General features: G+C 34.8%; 1 protein-coding gene across 6 annotated transcripts in view; it reads right to left on the bottom strand.

Annotated features, from left to right (window-relative positions):
• The window catches only part of da (transcription factor daughterless), a 172,237-nt gene that overhangs the window by 132,043 nt on the left and 22,200 nt on the right, over window positions 1–17,994 (bottom strand). For all 6 annotated transcript variants that reach the window (XM_023155984.2, XM_023155987.2, XM_023155990.2 and 3 more), the window contains exon 2: window positions 1,261–1,307. In XM_023155984.2, coding sequence (XP_023011752.1) covers window positions 1,261–1,307 — 47 coding nt within the window. The remainder of the gene's footprint in view (window positions 1–1,260; window positions 1,308–17,994) is intronic.

The raw sequence follows: 17,994 nt of genomic DNA, 5'->3' as shown, positions 1-17,994 counted from the left end.
AAGTCATATACTCAAATAGTAAAAAAATACGAAGTTTTTCTATTTCTCAGTTTTCACTGCAAACAGACAACTAAATGAAATCGAATCGCAAAAACATTTCGCCTTGTAATAAATAGACCGCCGACAGAGGTGTTCATCCATCTTGGATGATGTGAGTTTGTATTCTCGGCGCATGCCATAGATAACGTCTTTACACTGGTGTTCCCAGGGATCCATATTGTCTCCAATCCTCTATTCTATTGTATATCAATGAGCTATTGAAAGAAACCAAGAATCCAATATATTGCTTTGCTGACGACAGCACACTTGTCTGGTCATTCCATTTGGATTCCAGGACATCGGCTGCGGAGGCACATCTTCACCGGCAGCAGGAGGTTGCATATCTTAATGAGGATCCAGAAGTGATTTCGAAATGGGGTGAAAGTAACTGGGGTCAATGGAATACCACAAAAACCCAGGCAACGGTTTTCTCCAAAATGATAAATGGCTCCGAACCGTATATAATAATGACAGGACAGACAATTCCGCTTTCTGCTTCGATAAGTTTGTCGAGGGGTTAAAATATATCTTCGCACAATCATGTCGCTGGAACTGCAAAGGCTGCTTTTTAAAAGCTTGAAATACTGTTCTGAACCAGAAAACTGTACACACCTCAGCAACTTTTGATGCTTTATAAAGCTCAGATCAGACCTTCTTTGGAGTATTGTTCTTATTTATGGAGCATGCCCCTTAGCAAACCCAGAAGTTGCTGGATTCTATCCGGAAAAGAGCCTTCTACCTGATTGGAGACGCGATCACTTGCAACCTTGATAGTCTGGAACATCAAGGAAAGGTTGGAGATTTGTCCCTCTTCTTCAGATACTTTCACGGAAAGTGTTCAAGTGACTTCGCCCATTTGATTCTACCAAGAGCGATACATATCAAAAATACGCGACGGACTGTGGGCTGCTCATCGTTTTGGGGTTCAACTCAGTACACCTCGAACTTCACTGTTCAAGAACTCTTTCATCTGGAGAACTGCGTTTATGTGCAATAAACTTCCTGAGAACGTTTTCCCAAATGGATTTAATCTCCAACGATTCAAATCCAATGTGAATCGCAACTTTCGCACAGGCACCGCTCTTAGAGCGCCTCGAAGCTTTTCCTGTAGTGCTCGTGTTTTGTCATGTTCACCTCTTCTTCAGAATTATTATCCTATTAAGGACTCTCGTAATTTTTCGATTTTGTATTAAATAATGTCAAAAACTTTTTGAAACTCACCATTCCGTTGTCTAATCCCCCATAGGGGGGTTGAAATCCAACTTTTTCTGAAACAAAAAAATAAATGATTGTAAATTGCATTATTACATCGATGTTGCATCAATTAATAACTCATTAATAAGGTATCAAAAAGTTTTGTATGCCTATTGATGTCACCATACCTTCGTTTTCTATGACAAGGGTCTATCTGAAATTTAATACTACCATTTTTGTCAGTAAATATTGAATGACTTCTAGAGAATATGTAACTATGTACCTATCGACAATTTGATCAATTAATGATTTGACAAATATGATCAATAGTTGAATCTGTCAGCATTATTTCAATTATTCACTCTCATTTAAGTAGATGGCTGGCTATAAGGAATGTATAAGGTGTTGAAGAAACGCGTCTAGAATAAAAATTTTATTTGTAAAAATTGCTCAATTATTTTCATGGAATAAGCAGCTTCATCACATAATAGTACAATGTATAAAATGTGTTTGAAGTGCTTCACGCAAAAAAATCAATATAAAATTGAAAACATGTATACTTTCATTAGAATTTTGAATTTAAAATTTTACTTTCAAAGCTTCATTAGCGGAATGGTTTTTGTTCAAATAGTTCTCAATATATCCTTTCGCTACGCCGGATGATTTCCAAAGCCCCGTGTTGCCCAGACGGTCAACAAATCTGTTCCAGCCCCGTAATCGTCGAAACTAGTTTCCTGTACACATTTATCGGAATTCGGCAACTTCAAAATTTTGTCAATTTCACTTGGAGCGCGTCCGATTTCATTAATTCTCACAACTTATTTAGTACCTACATCTGCCAGATTGGTGTTTTAAAAATAAACATTTTTTCCGTATAATTTTTAGGATGCAGATCCATTTAAATGTTTGTATGTATTTCTTACTTCCTTTGTTTTTTGAAAGTAATACATGAGATTTTACTTCTTATAATTTTTCCCCTGAGGTTGCGCTGTCGGGCCCTATCCACGATACATTCTGGAGGGCGCATCAGCATTAATAACCAAGTACCACTCGCCACATCGTGGGGTGAGTGATCATTGGGTTCGAGAAGCATGTGCCCTTAGCAAGCGCAGTGAACCAAGAATGACAGCCATATTTTCTCCGTTTATCCAAATGTTTTATTATGTTGTTGACTTTTCTTGTTACGTTAGTTTTAGTATCCCGAAGATTCAGTACTATAACTTATCGTGTTTGCCACCCATAAAAAGATCGACTCTATTAAGTTATTTTCCTGGAAGTTATTACAATTTAATTATTTATCATATGTAAATATGTTGGTAGGTACATAATCAAAAAATGTATCCATGCGAGAAATATTGGAGACTATTTTTTTATATGTGATATATAGGGTGTTTCCCAAGTAAGGTACTAAACTTCAGAGGGTGATTATTTAGGTCGTTTTGAGAAAAAAACTTCCTATGAACATATATCCGGAGTTTAAAAATACGCCACACCACCACAGACAATATTGAGGGAAAAAAAAACGCCACGATTTTTTTTGAAGTTTTCTTATGTTTTTAGATTAAGCAACTGTAATTTTTTCGTCGCTTGTGTTTTCTTCATATCGGGTTTCGTTTTCGAAAAAAAATCACTTCTGAAAACTATCTATGGATAACATAAAATAAAAACCAATAGTAAATAATAAACAATTTCGACATTAAAGCAAATGAGCAAAATTCACATCTAGAACAGGAGTTTCATAAACAAGAGTTTTCAGATGACCCCATAAATAGAAATCCAGATGATTCATATCAGGACTGCGAGCTGGCCAGTTTTGAGATCTTGCACGTCCAACTCAGCGATTAGGGAAGGTGATGTCGAGAGGCTGACGATCAAGAACGCTGAAATGAGCGCTGGAGTCCCGTCGTGCATACACCACATGTTGTTGCCTCTTACAAGTACCGGGTAAATGATCTCGCAAAAAGTCCGAGTAGGATTCGCCTGTTGATCTTGCTGGTAGAAAAAATGGTCCAATTAGATAGTCACCAATCATTCCTACCCAAAGGTTTAGCGTAAATTGTTACTGAAAATGACTTTCTTTAATAACGTGAGGATTTTCGTCGGCCCAAAATGGTCATTGTGAAACTTCATAACTGCATCTCGTCCATAAATAAAATATTTGGTAAAAAATTATTATTGTGTGCCATCTTATGGCACAACATTAATCTTGGGTGAAAATCCCGAGGCAGTGCTTGGACCCGGTGTATGAGATATGGGTATAACAGGTTTTTGTTACAGTTTCTGGTCTTCCACCTGCATTTTTATTAAAACTCACAGTTTCACATAATCTTGCATGTAGCGTTCTAAATGTTTTAGCACATTAAATAACTCTGTAAAGATATCTGTTCTGGTGAATTTTCCGTGCTTCTTCGGCATTCCAATTTGCTGTTCCATCAATAAAGTGCTTGATAGCCGTTTCGGCGTTAGTAAAATAATCATGATGGAATCACTGTTAATTGACAACTCTTGACTTAAGGTATAAGGATATTCATGATAGTTTTTTTAAACGAACCAACTCCGGACATTAGTTTATAAGAACTTTTTTTTTCTCGAAACGACTTAACGAATCATCTTCTGAAGTTTCGTACCGTAGTTACAAAACACCCTGTATAAAAAAACATGTAAAGCAGTAGATAATTTCTGAGGTTGAGTTAACTAATTGATAGAAGGCATCAACGATTTGCTAGGAAATAAAAATTTACTTTATTATTGGTTGCTGCCTTCATTTACAATCAAAAACTCAAAACACATATTCACCCAATAAATTATATTTATTTCCCTGAAATTCATTTATAAGATACATGTATATGTATTTAATAAACTTTCGAAACATTTTATTAAAACAACGATAAAAATAAAATAAAAACAACAATAAAAATTAATTGGCGCTCCGGGGCGACTTCATTGATTCCAGTGGCGCATTTTATTTTTCAGCTGCAGGAAAACCCGGAAAAACCTGCAGCACCACATCATCTGAAGATCTTGATCTAACAATGTCCTCTCTCTTATAAAACAAAATGTATATGTATACGGACAATCCGCTTTATTATACAGGATGTTCAAATTCATTTCTGTACATGGGGATCTCGTAAACGATAAGAGAATAGAGTGTCGGTTAAATTGTGGCAAAGTTGTGTATTTTAGAGACCTATTCAATGATGTAAAGGAATCGAATATAGCTCTATTGATTCTGGAGATATAAAGGATAATTATTTTTTTGCCTATATCTTCTTTATTCGCAGACATATTGAAAATCTGTCCACATTTTGCTATTGGCTTTTGATGAGGGCTCTCAGAATATATCCATGAATTTTTTATACAGGGTGTCATCTGACTTGGTCCACCCCCATCTTTGAATTTTTAAATACGGACCTTTATTTTTGTTGTAGTTTTGGGATCGTAGACGTTCACTTCATACTGAGAAATTAAATTCAATTTTATATTTCACACAATATAATTCACACAATTATAATCGAATATTACCGAATATATAATATTATATTACTCAGTATGAAGTGAACATCGACGATACAAAAACTACAACAAAAAATACAAGTCCGTATTTAAAAATTCAAAGATGGGGGTGGACCAAGTCAGATGACACCCTGTATAAAAGATTCATGGATATATTCTGAGAGCCCTCATCAAGATCCAAAATGTGGACAGATTTTCAATATGTCTGCGAATAAAGAAGATATAGGCAAAAAAATAATTCTCCTTTATATCTCCAGAATCAAAAGAGGTATATTCGATTTCTTTACATCATCGAATAGGTCTCTAAAATACAAAACTTTGCCACAATTTAACCAACACTCTATCTCTTATCGTTCACGAGATCCCCATGTACAGAAACGAATTTGAATAGCCCTGTAGAATGAGTCGAAGCATGCAGACACTCTATTGAGTCCTGATAATTGAATACCCAACTGAATCCCAGTGACTTCATTTCTAAATATTATTCTCATTGGTTCTCTGTAGAAGCCTCAAATATGCTCAACGGCCGTGTTATTCCTCTACTATTTTGTTTGTATCGATAAAGTGAAAAACCTCTCTCGGAAACTTATATAAAAAAGTAATCTTTGATTGAGAAACGATAGTCACCAGTAAAGCGTGTATTTTAAACTGAAATTGTGGAACGTATCTCTGTTCTCGTATCGATTCGCCATAAAACGAACAATAAGAGAACATAGTCCTCGGTTCTATTCTTTTATATTACTTCTTTGTCCGAGAAAATTCGCCGATTAACGAAATTTGATGGATTAACTTTGTCCATTCATTTATCGACAATGCCATAAAACTGGAAGCGTCGCTTCGGAAAAGTTACGAAGAAAACTGCTTCGCTTTGAATCCTGTCTCAAAATACAGTTTGCATGAAGCCGTCGAAGATGAAAATCGTACTGCCTGTGTGGACATAACAAAACAACTCACGAAAAAAAAAGTATTTTGTGAAATACCATTAGGATACAGATAGGAACGGAAAACTTCCAAAAACAGGGGGAAAAACAAATAGCAATAAAAACCCTTCAAGAAAATGTATACATAAATCATATATACTGTTTTTATACTTTCGAGAAGAAAAATCTATCAGAAAAAACTTATTCTCTTACGAATATAGAATTGTGTTCGATTCACCCTCCCTTTATATAACAAACATTTATAATTTGAACAGATGCAGTTCATGAGAGGCGCTACATGAAAACATATTTTTTTCATATATAGGGTGTCCCATGTAAAACTCCGCGGGCAAATATCTAAAAAATGAAAAAGAATATCGATATTTCGTGAAAGCAGATAATTTTGGTGTCAAAGGGTCCTCTTATTTACGTAGAGATCCAGCACTAGGCATCATCCGTTAGGGCGTCGCGACACCGACGCCATTTTTTTTAAATGCTAACCCAGTATTTTCAATTGGTTTTTGAATTCTGCATTAAATTCTTTATTCAGTCATATAGCACACTTGTAGTTTTCCTTGAATACTGATGAAAAAAGGCAATTTTATTGCGTATTATAAAGAGGGCCATGAATAAGTCAAAATAAATGCAGTAATGTATTTATCGATCTGTCAGAAGACCTGTCAGATTTGACAAAAGTGTATTCAGTTTTGTGTTGGTTTTTCGTAAAATTAAAAAATGGTTCAATTTTCAAATGCAGAAAAGTTGGATATGATATGTATTTATGGCGAAGCAAGAAGGAATTCAAAAGAAGCAGTGAGAATATACGCTAATCGGTATCCTGACAGAAAATTACCGTCAGACAAAACATTCGCTGGCTTAGCCAAATCTTTGGCACGAAATGGAGTTTCAATGAACGGAGGCGAAAAAAACAAAAAACGGCTACTGATGAGAATCACAGTGTTGCAGAGTGCTAGGTCGAATGGTGTTGGAACCATATAGTTTTACCAGACAAGTAGCAATGCATTGTAACATTTTGAAATCGTCAATACAACGTATTTTCTCAAAAAACAAATTCCATCCATACAAAATAAATTTGGTTCAAGGACTACATCCAGGTAATAATCTTAATGTTTCATTTTTAGTAACTAAAATATATTCCCATATTCAGAAGATGCTGATAGAAGATTGGACTTCATTGCATGGTTGTCCATACGTATTCATGATGATGATCAGTTTCTGAAAACAATATTATGGAATGATGAAAGCCGTTTCCATAACAACGGCATAAAACTTAATTGTCACTATTGGTCTGGCGTGAGCCCTCATTGGGTGCAAGAAACGAGATTTCAGTCTGTGCGGGGGGTTAATATTTGGTGCAGAATCATTGAAGGTTATTTGATAGGACCTCATTTTTTCGAAGGAATTCTCAATGGGGAGAGGTACTTGGTTTTTCTACAACATGCGTTGCCGAATCTCTTGGAGAATTTACCAATACAAACTCGACTAAATATGTAGTTTCAACAAGATGGGGCACCTCCAATATTTGGATGATACTTTTAATGAGAAATGGATTGGAAATAAGGGTCCAATACCATGGCCAGCTCGAAGTCTAGATATTACTCCACTAGATTTCTTTTTGTGAGGATATATCAAAGACTTAGTTTATATGCGACGTCCACAAAATGTAGAGGATTTGAAAAATAGTATCACAAATGTTTGTGCTTCCATAACGCGAGAGGCGCTTTTAGCTGTCACAAATCGGGAATTACTAAAAATATGCAATATGTGTATTCTACGTGAAGAGAGGCAGTTCGAACACTTACTAAAATGATTTTTGTTATCACTAATTGATTTCGTTATCATCATGTTAATCGAGTTACGGTCAAAGTAATATATTTTTTGGTAATTTGAAACATTTATTTTAATTTGTACAGAAATACGCAACTAGATAAAATTGAACAGATAATAAAATCATAACTGATGGATTAATTTTATTAAACTCGTATTATTGCATTCATTTTGGCTTATTCATAGCCCTCTTTGTAATATGCAATAAAATTGCATTTTTTCATCAGTATTCAAGGAAAACTACAAGTGTGCTATATGGCTGAATTCATAATTTAATGCAGAATCTAAAAACGAATCGGAAAATCTAGGTTACCATTTAAAAAAATTGGCGTCGGTGTCGCGACGCCCTAACGTATGACGCCTATTGCTGGATCTCTTCGCAGATAAGAGGACCCTTTGACATCAAAATCATCTGCCTTCACGAAATATGGATATTCTCTTTCATTTTTCAGATATTTGTCCGCGGAGTTTTATATGGGACACCCTGTATAGTCAGTGAGCATACTTAAAGACTGGCTGTAAATCAAATCATCTTGAGGAACAATTCGTTCAGGCCAATTTTTACTTCCCACACTGTAGGTTAATGGACTGACACCCATTAGAAAACAACTACTTCCCTAGCTAATACCACGAAGGCGTTGGATTATATCCGACAGGTGTCAGTGCAGGGTTCTTCACTGAAGTTATTCCCGCATATGCTGTTGGCGATATAACTGCCGCAATATATTCTCAATTATTGGAACACACTTGCAGACCGGTTTCGGACTGTTTGGCCACTCGTCAGTGCAAGGTAGTGTCTATCATCAACATAAAGTCGATGATTTCCGATATTTGAAAATCGGTTTCCTTTAGAGTATCATTCCTCGAACTATATCGCACAGTTGAACAACTCGCACATTACAAATATCGGCGACTCTTTCAATAAATTTGTCCTAGGATTCTTACTATAAAAAGCAATCACATGCCTGGATTGTGATCTAGGTATAGTCGAAGTAACCGATATAGTAATCTTAAAGGTGTCAACGAAGTCAAAGGCCAAAAAAACCAATACAAAGGAATTATGCCGCAACGAATTAGTCCACGTATACTGAATAATTGGCGGTTCGTATTGGATAATTTTTACTAACCGAGTTTTATGATTGACTGAAGAGTCATAAAATTAAATTTGAAGTCATGTTACGGTGACCAAAAGAATGTAGCGATGAGTACCGTGTTGTGTGTGTTATTGAAGGGGAACTGCGGGAAGGTAGGGGGCACTATATCTTTTACTTGAACTATACAAGAAACTGAATATGTCTTAACAAGTCACTACAATCAATTTCGTTATTCAAGAGTTTAACCGAAAACATAATCGCGGTGCACTTTCTTCTATCTGCTAGGGTTTCTAAGTTGAATGTGTTCAATAAAATATTCTGGTCGGTGCCCCTAGCTGAATAGAATCGATTGCCCTTGAAAAACATTAATTTCAAGCACTTATTCTGAATATATTCTAATCGCTGAACGGAATTTTGATATGAGGATGACCAAATTAAACACGCATAATCTTGAATAGAACTGCCCGATACTTGATGAAAATCCATATCAAAACTAATAAATACACTTTACTATATGATTTTCCCTAAAAAGGGTTTTACAAAAACCGTGACAAGTGTTTCGCTATACAATAGCTTTCTCGAGCGTACAATCTTTCACACAGGCATATATTGCCTGCCTCCTGTGATTCAGTGCCTCACATTCGCATAAGATGTGTAGGGCTGTTCCTATCCCTTCGTTGCATAATCTGCAGCTGAGGTCTCCGTTATACAGCCCCATTTTGTTCAGGTGTCCTCTAAGCGGACAATGCACCGGTTAGTAGCCCTGTAACTATTCTGAGCCGATCCCTACTATATTGAATCAGTTCTTCCTTCTTCGTTTCTTTTCTCGGACGGTTCCGCTGTGTTTGTTGCCAGGTACTTTTGTCCAGTACTCTGTGTGTAATCTACCTTACTTCTTATGAAAGTGAAATACAACAATTTGAGCGTATTAACATTTGAACAGTTTCCCCAGTTTCTGGATAAATATCTCTTCAATCCTAAGTATAAAATATGAGTTACATGAGTGTCAAATGCAAGACTTCGATCAAACACGACCCCCAAAACTTTAAACGTGTCTCCGTTTTCGAGAGCCGCATTATTTATCATTATTATTATCAATTATTAACCCAGTAGCGTGGTATTATTTCATGAAAAAAACGTATGAACATTATTCGAGGAAGTACCGTGAATGCCTTCAAAACTGGAATCAACTTAATATTTTTTTCCCGTAGCTTACAGACCTTTCATCAATTGACATTTGAAATCTGTCAATATTTCACGAATTACACTGAACAAATTTCAAGATCATCTTTCTTTTTCCTGGCAAACCGTAGTCTCCAGTAGTGTTTTCTCGGGCCCGTATGCCCCAAACTACCAACACCGTTGAAAGTTGTGGGGGTCATCTTCAGAGGGCACGCCTCGTTGCACAAGTCTCGAACATCGTTAGAACGGACGAACGACGGTGAGGTTACGACATATCTGTTAATGAATATTATCTTAATGTGTCTTCTCCACCAGCATGTCAGGTCGATTTGCACGGTACAAGAGATTTCGGCCCGTTAAATAATGAGCGGAAAGTAATACAACTGCCATGGCGGAGATAGATAAATCCGGTGTTTGGGCAAGCACACAAAGCCCATAATTACTGTAACTGAACCATATCTCTATGTTCAGAATACAAATATTACTTAGTGAAAAGATAACTGAAGATTACTGGATACAGTGCAATTGAATAAAAAAGCCAAGTTTCCAATTTTACTTGATTCGAAACCGATCATTTTTTATTATATATCTCAAGACAAACTCTGTAAAACCACCGTATTGGTGATTTAAATGAATGAATTTTACTGGAGTTAAACCAAACCGTTATTTTCAACACCTCGACACGTGTTTCAATCACGTGCTCATTTTCAAGAGGAAGATTGAACTAACACTATATACAATGTTGTCATTGTCCTTGATCTCTTGAAGATGATCACTTGTGATCGAAACACGTGCCAAGGTGTTTGGTGTTGAGAAAAAAGTCCAGTAATATTCATTACTACACCAATAGTTCCAAAGACTGCATAACAATATTTGAATACAGAAGATTTAAAAAAACACATATATTTGAAACACATATTAACTGGGCTGAAAGCTTCGTAGGCTAACATACAGATGGCGCTACTAGTATTGACTCAGTATGATTTTTAGTTAACCCTAACCTTCAAAAGACACATATCCAAATTTCACAGCTGTCGGGCTATTAGTTTGTGGGATATAACATTTTAGTAAAGCAACTTTTGTTAGTTTGAAGAAAATTTATAAAAAAGGAGTTTTTCGCGTTTTAATAAAGCTTAGTACTCGGGATAGTCCTCAGATCGATATCCTGAAAATTCACAAACCACTATGCAACGACAAAACTACATGTAAACTGAATTTCACTGGTTCGGACTTCCATTGTCTACTAAATAAAATGATTTGAAATCCCTGAAATAACTAAAAAAGAAAAATTAAAAATGAATAGCTGAAAATAACAATTATATTAAGCAAAATAAACCTGAAATGAAATAATAGTGAAATAAACTACAGTCATCACCCGAAGACGATTGTAGATACTAACAATCGAAACGTCGTGAACTAACGTGACTTGGAATCTCTACACTTTTTATTATTTTCTTTTTTCATTCCTTTATTTTTATTTATTCAATTGTTATATTTTTACTTGTAGTTTATTTCACTATTATTTCATTTCAGGTTTATTTTGCTTAATATAATTGTTATTTTCAGCTATTCATTTTTAATTTTTCTTTTTTAGTTATTTCAGGGATTGCAAATCATTTTATATAGTAGACAAAGAAAGTCCGAACCAGTGAAATTCATCATGAAACATTGTCAATCACCTTCATACATGTAAACTGTTCGTCAATAGATAAAACATCCTCGATTAGGTAGGTTCGCTTTAGGTTGTAGATGTGCAATTAGAAAGAATTTTATTCTGTGACGGAAAAAAGTTTGACATTTGACAGGTAACAAAATGTCAGTTTTTATGAAATTACTTTTTTCCTCGGGAAAAAAGTGTGCTAAAATCTAATACGTTTTTCCGTTGTATAATAAATAACTATTATATTTTTTCTCAATGATTAATTTAACAATGTGAAAGTAATCCACTAATAAATACATGACTTTATTTTAAATGTTCGAACTGTAGTCCTTGCCGTATTTGACAGTAAGCTAAACGTTGAATAAATTCTTGTTGAACCTTGTTTATGGTTTCTTGAGAAATATTGTTTATTTCTGTTCGAATTCTCTTTTGATTCTTGAATATTTGCTGGTTTCGTTTTATAAACAACATTCTTCAGATAGCCCCACATCTACCAATCCATCGGTTCGTAAACATCTGGTTGAGATACCTTCGAACATCTGCAGCATAATGTAGAGGCGCACCATCCTGTTGAAACCATAAACTTTCATCAAAACTTCCAGGATTAATTCTACTGGGGAATAAATTAATTAAGATATCCCCTCAAAAACTGAAGGTTGGCCCGTCGTTGGTACCGTCGATGGGCTCCCGCCCATTTTAGTCAACATTTCCTGTTGTTGTAGAGAATCTACTTTTCATCACACATGACAATCAGATCCTTGAAAAGAATCGTTTTAATTGCGCAAAAACAAAGAAGAACAGACCTCAAAACGTGTCAATTTCGAGCTTTCTGACCTTTACAATACGTTTTAAACCATCAAAAACCATATGGAAGCTGACGCCCAATTCTTCCGCCCTCCTACGCACTGTTGGTGATGGGTCAGTCTCTACCAGGGTCCTCTAGTTTTCGTCCTGCTTTACTGTAGGTCGACCACTTCGCTCATCTTCAAAGCTAAAATTTCCGGAACGAAATTTCGCAAACCACCGCCGAATAGTACGTTCATCAACACTATCATTGCTAAATGCCAGTGGTTAATTTTTCGGGCTTCCTCGGCAGCGCGTTGCTTCAATTTGAATTCGTAGAGAAAATTTTGCCGAAAATGGCTTAATGACATCATACAGGACGTTTCCTTTATCATGTGGTGACATTGCTATATTATAAACCGTAACAGATAGGAAGACGATTAAATGGGAAAAAGGTTACTGTCATCGGGAACAATACAATGGTCGAAGAAAATTTACGGGGATTCTTGCCCTTTTCAAGATATACGGGGAAAACAAAAAATGTTGTTTATTGTTTTTTTATAATGAAATTTTTATATCGGAGAATATAAAAAAATTGAAAAGGAAAATGTTATTGTACTCGATGTGTACTATGACGATGTAATGATAAATATTCGATGAAACGTTTCGTGTCAATATGGCCACCATCAACTTTTTTTTCTAAAAACGGACCTGTCTTTTTTATTATAGATATTGACAAAACAATAAATTAACAATTCAAAGTTGATATTTTCACAGCGTTTCATTTGAAATAACTACCATCATCAGTGACAACAATTTTAAAATACGGTTCTGTAGTTACTTCTTTTGTAAACCGTTTCGATTTTTTCAAAATATAATTCGGGCAGGTAGGTACCTTAACACAATGAAAATTTGTACTTTCTCGTTTTGGAATTTTTTTGATTGCCGTAATACTTCTTTCAAGACTTATTTCTCCCTAATAAATTATAATTCGTAATATTTTTATAATTCTCAATCCTGAAAGTAACGAAAATATCAGTTTTTGGTCAAAATTCGATTGTTGTATAATTTGGTACGCTCGAATAGCATCTCAATTCATTAACCATCTCAAAAGCGTAGGCTTTGCTTGGTTTTACGGCAGGAAAAATGAATGCGTTGTTGATATCTGTTGAGAACTGTCAGAAGTTCATAAACATATCAAAGATGTATTCAAATGATAAAATAAATTGTTTATCTGATTGATTGTTGTCACTGATGATGGTGGTTATTTCACATGAAACGCTATAAAAATATCGAATGTGATATACCCTTAGATTGTGAATTTATCGCTGTATCAATATCTGTAATAAAAAAGACAGGTCCGTATTTTAAAAAAAAAGTTGATGGTGGCCATATTGACACAAAACGTTTTATCGAATATTTATTATTACATCGTCATAGTACACTTCGAATACAATAACAATTTTCTTTTACATTTTTTTATATTCTCCAAAATAACAATTCCATTCAAACGAAAAATAAAACGAAAAAGAGCATTTTTGGTCTTCTCCGTACAACTCGAGAAGGGCGAGAGTCCCCGTAAATCTTCTTTACCCATTTAGTCTAGTTCACATGTACTTTTTTTTGTAACATTTTTCAGCCCTGTCCAAAAATTACGACCAAGGTGTCATTCGATTCGTATTTTTGCCTAGAACGTGTAAGGAAAGGTCCGAAAACGCGCCGATAAAAATTACAAAAGTTATAAACAATTAAGTGAAAAAAAATGGGGTTTTAGTTTTTTCTTAATATCTCGGAAAATTTTCAAATTTTGGAAATTTGAAAAAATCAATGAATTTGCGTAAAAAAAGTCCCGACTCCCGAAACTGTATCTCGATTATTTATAATTTTTACAGAGCCCTGAAAATAGAGCCAAAAGCGGGTAGTCTGGCTTCCGCGCGCCTTTCGTCACTCTGACATAAAAACAAAAAACATATTAAATGTAAATATTAAGGAATGAAAAAATTCATGTAATGTTGGGATACATCAATAAACAATAATCCGCAGTCAAAAAAATTTTATCCCAATTTTAACGTTAATTATAAATTTGTTAATTAATAACTTTTTCTGAATTGAAAGTTAATAGGCAAAAAAATAGATTACCGTTGCCAAAATAAAAAAATTGTTATTTTCTATTTTTTTATTGACAATTGAAAATTATAATTTTATAAAAAATACATTACAAAATTTTTTTTTCTAATTTTTTATTGTTTCAATGTCTCATGGATAAAAACTAATTAATAATTTTTTTTTAATTTTTTACAGTTATTGTTAATAAAATTATTAAAAACAAATACATTGTTTATAAGCAATTCGAAAATTTTTTTGCATTATGTTAATTGAAAAAAATCATGATTTTTAGAAAAAAATGGTTTCTTAAAAAAATTTCTTTGTTGTTAAAAAATGCGTTTGTTAATCAACAATAGTTTTTTGCAACTAAATATTAAAATTAGGGAGCCGTTTTTTTTAAATCATAAATTCTATTTTTCTTTAAGGTTTTTAAAAAACTTTTTTTATTTTATTTAACTGTTTATTTAACCCTCCAAACCGTAAGATGTTTCTTCCACGTAACAAAAGAATATCGCATACAGGTATAAACCGGAATTTTAAAGTAATTTAAAAATTTGTGAGCATCGGAGTTCGGGAGTCCGGACTTTTTTTACGCAAATTCATTGATCTTTTCAAATCTTTTTTCAAATTTCCAAAATTTTGAAAATTTTCCGAGATATTAAGAAACAACTAAAGCCCCATTTTTTTTTTCACTTAATTGTTTATTAACTTTTGTAATTTTTATCGGCGCGTTTTCGGACCTCTCCTTAAACTTTCTAGGCAAAAATACAAATCGAATGACACCTTGGTCGTAATTTTTGGACAGGGCTGAAAAATGTCACCAAAAAGAGCTAAATCGAGTAGGTACATGTGAACCAGACTAATTGTATTGTTCCCGATGACAGTTACCATTTTTTCCATTTAATCGTTTTCGTATCTGTTGCGGTTTAGAATATAGCAATGTATCACATGATAAACGAAACGGCCTGTATAGTAATAAGCTGAAGAGACAAAAGAATTAAATTTGGAAAAAATGGACAACACCAATGTATAGAGAGAGTACAAAATTCTCTATCGATCGGTATACACCACCACACAGTAGAATGCATATTTATTTAGATATGGAGCTACAAAAACACATGATATTAAAACGGACGAAACTCTCCACATAGATTTCAAAATCACCACCTTTTCAGACAGTGTAACTCCGAATCTTCAACATTCACACCATCAATTCAAACTTCTTTTTTTCATTGATTTTCTAATTCCGTGCTGAACTCATGCATTGATTTTTGAACGAATCGAAAAATGTAAAAGAGAAAATTTCAGGAAAACTATAATCTCGAAACTGGAATGTGAAACGGCTAATATTCATTCCCATTTCACGGATATAAAACGATATAAAAATTACTCGAACACGTCCCATTAGACGGAGTGAATGAAAATGAGTGTTTCAAACTACCAAAACAGAGTTTTAACATACAATCGTAATTACTGGAGCTAAAAGACGGTTGGCTATCAAAGACAGATGTTCGACGTTTTCAGCCAGGGGCGTACGGTATGGATATGATACGACCACCTCCTGTGTTAGCGTCAAGAAATCATGCATATAAATTATATCAAAAATTTAAGATATTCGAACTTAATGTCGCCAACATATACTAAAACTGTCTATAATTCCCTTAATTTAGAATTCGCAAAAACTTTCCTAAAGTTACATTTGATATACCGGATCAGTTGTCAAAAATTGGAATTGAAAATAATAGTGGAAAAATCAAGAAACTAAAATATGAAGATAGGTGATGCAAAACCACGAAAATAACGAATTGAAAACGTGTAACTCATATTCATGTCTATGGTAGTTGGAAAGAAAATCTTTACTTGTTTTTGTAGAAGGAATAAAAGTCGATCACAATTTTGTTTGAACAACTGATAACCTACGTTATTTTCAAAATGCTTCAATCAGAAACGTGTATCTAACAATGTGATACGTGATAACGAAAACTGAAATCCAACGAGTAATAGCAGAAACGCCTACCGAACGAATCCCATCAAGGCTATGAACCTTTAACTTGATGCAAGTTTTAATTACCATGCTATATCTGTGCAGCAAAGCTCTTAACTATATCCATCCAACAAAGTAACCCAAAGATAGATGCGTGATCAAAGCACGGTAACCACGCAAATTTGCATCTATTGGGTAAAATAAACCAGCCTCCTTGGGCTAATCAGATTTAACTGCAATCGGCTGGCGGAACTCATGTTACAATGACCAGTTACGGAGTGGTCAGTTACGTTTTAACGCCTGTGAGGTGAACATACACGGTATTTTACGGCTAATAAACTGCTAATTTGTGTCCCTACACTCCACCTGAAAAAAGTTCCTATACCTACACGTAAAAAAAAATCGGTCGATTCTTAATGCGACTCTGTACAAGCAGCCTTGTCTGGGAGATCGCGTGCACTATGCATGATAATGTTTTGGAGCACTCCGATGTTCAGATGGTCAGAGTATATAGGGCGTTCCAACGAAATTTTGATCTTCACTGTAAGTCAGAAACGGACGTATAATCGAAAATTTCAAAGAATACGTCAATTTTTATTTCTAGGGGAACTAATTCTAATATGGAAATCATACCCGAAACTTCAACCCCCTGCGGTCAGCAACTACCCTCCCTATTCTTTTCAATGGCATGGGGGGTCGAGTGATGCATCATTTGAAAGGTTTTTTGTCCCTCTATTACTTCTGAAATTTTTTTCGAAATTGGTTTATCGGTTATTGAGAAATTAAATGTTGGAAAATTCGCTGTCATTCATTTTAATGAGGAAATCAACAACAAATAATATCAGTGGAAACAAAATCAATGGATAACTTGTTCAAAATGACCTCCACCTAGTTCTATACAATAATACAGTCTACTCTCGAAAGCGTTCCGTACATTATTCAAGATGTCCGGAGTCAGCAATCGGCATTCCTGAACAATTCTCTGTCGCAGGTCTTCTAGATTTGTAGGCTTAGTAGAGTACACTTTCGCCTTCAGGTGTCCCTACAGAAAAAAGTCCATCGGTGTGAGATCAGGTGATCTAGCTGGCCACTCTACTGGACCCCTTCTGCCGATCCAACGCATTAGAAAGCGTTCATCCAAACACTGTCTCACCCGAACATCAAAATGTGGGAGTGCACCATCCTGCTGGAATGTTATTTCATTTTCTACTAAATTGTCATCATTTTCTAAAATTTGTGTAATCATAGGATCTACACAGTCTTGTAATAGATTTAAGTATGTGTCTTCATTGAGATTACCTTCAATGAAGAATGATCCAACAATATGATTACCAAGAATGCCGGCCCAGTGGAGTTTGTGAATGTGTTTCCAAATAAGGATTCAAATCGCTCCAGTAACGACAATTATGTCTATTCACTTCACCATTCAACATGAAAGAACTTTCGTCTGAAAAACATATATTGAAAAATAGGTTTGGGTTATTGGTCAATTTCTCGCTGAACACCACACATAACTGAAGTCAACGATCAGGATCATCTTCGTTTAATTCTTGAAGAAGCCTTATTTTGAAAGGATGGAATTTGTAGGCTTTCAAAATCCGAAAAACACTAGTAGCTGATACACCAGACGATCTAGCTACTTGTCTGATAGATTGCCGATTATCCATTTGT

This window comes from Leptinotarsa decemlineata, unplaced genomic scaffold, assembly GCF_025532065.1.
Source record: "Leptinotarsa decemlineata unplaced genomic scaffold, Ldec_3_MD MMD2_tig00026299_RagTag_RagTag, whole genome shotgun sequence".
Lineage (NCBI taxonomy): Eukaryota > Metazoa > Arthropoda > Insecta > Coleoptera > Chrysomelidae > Leptinotarsa > Leptinotarsa decemlineata.
Note: the sequence above shows the minus strand (reverse complement) of the source record. Positions and strands in the feature narration are given on the sequence as shown.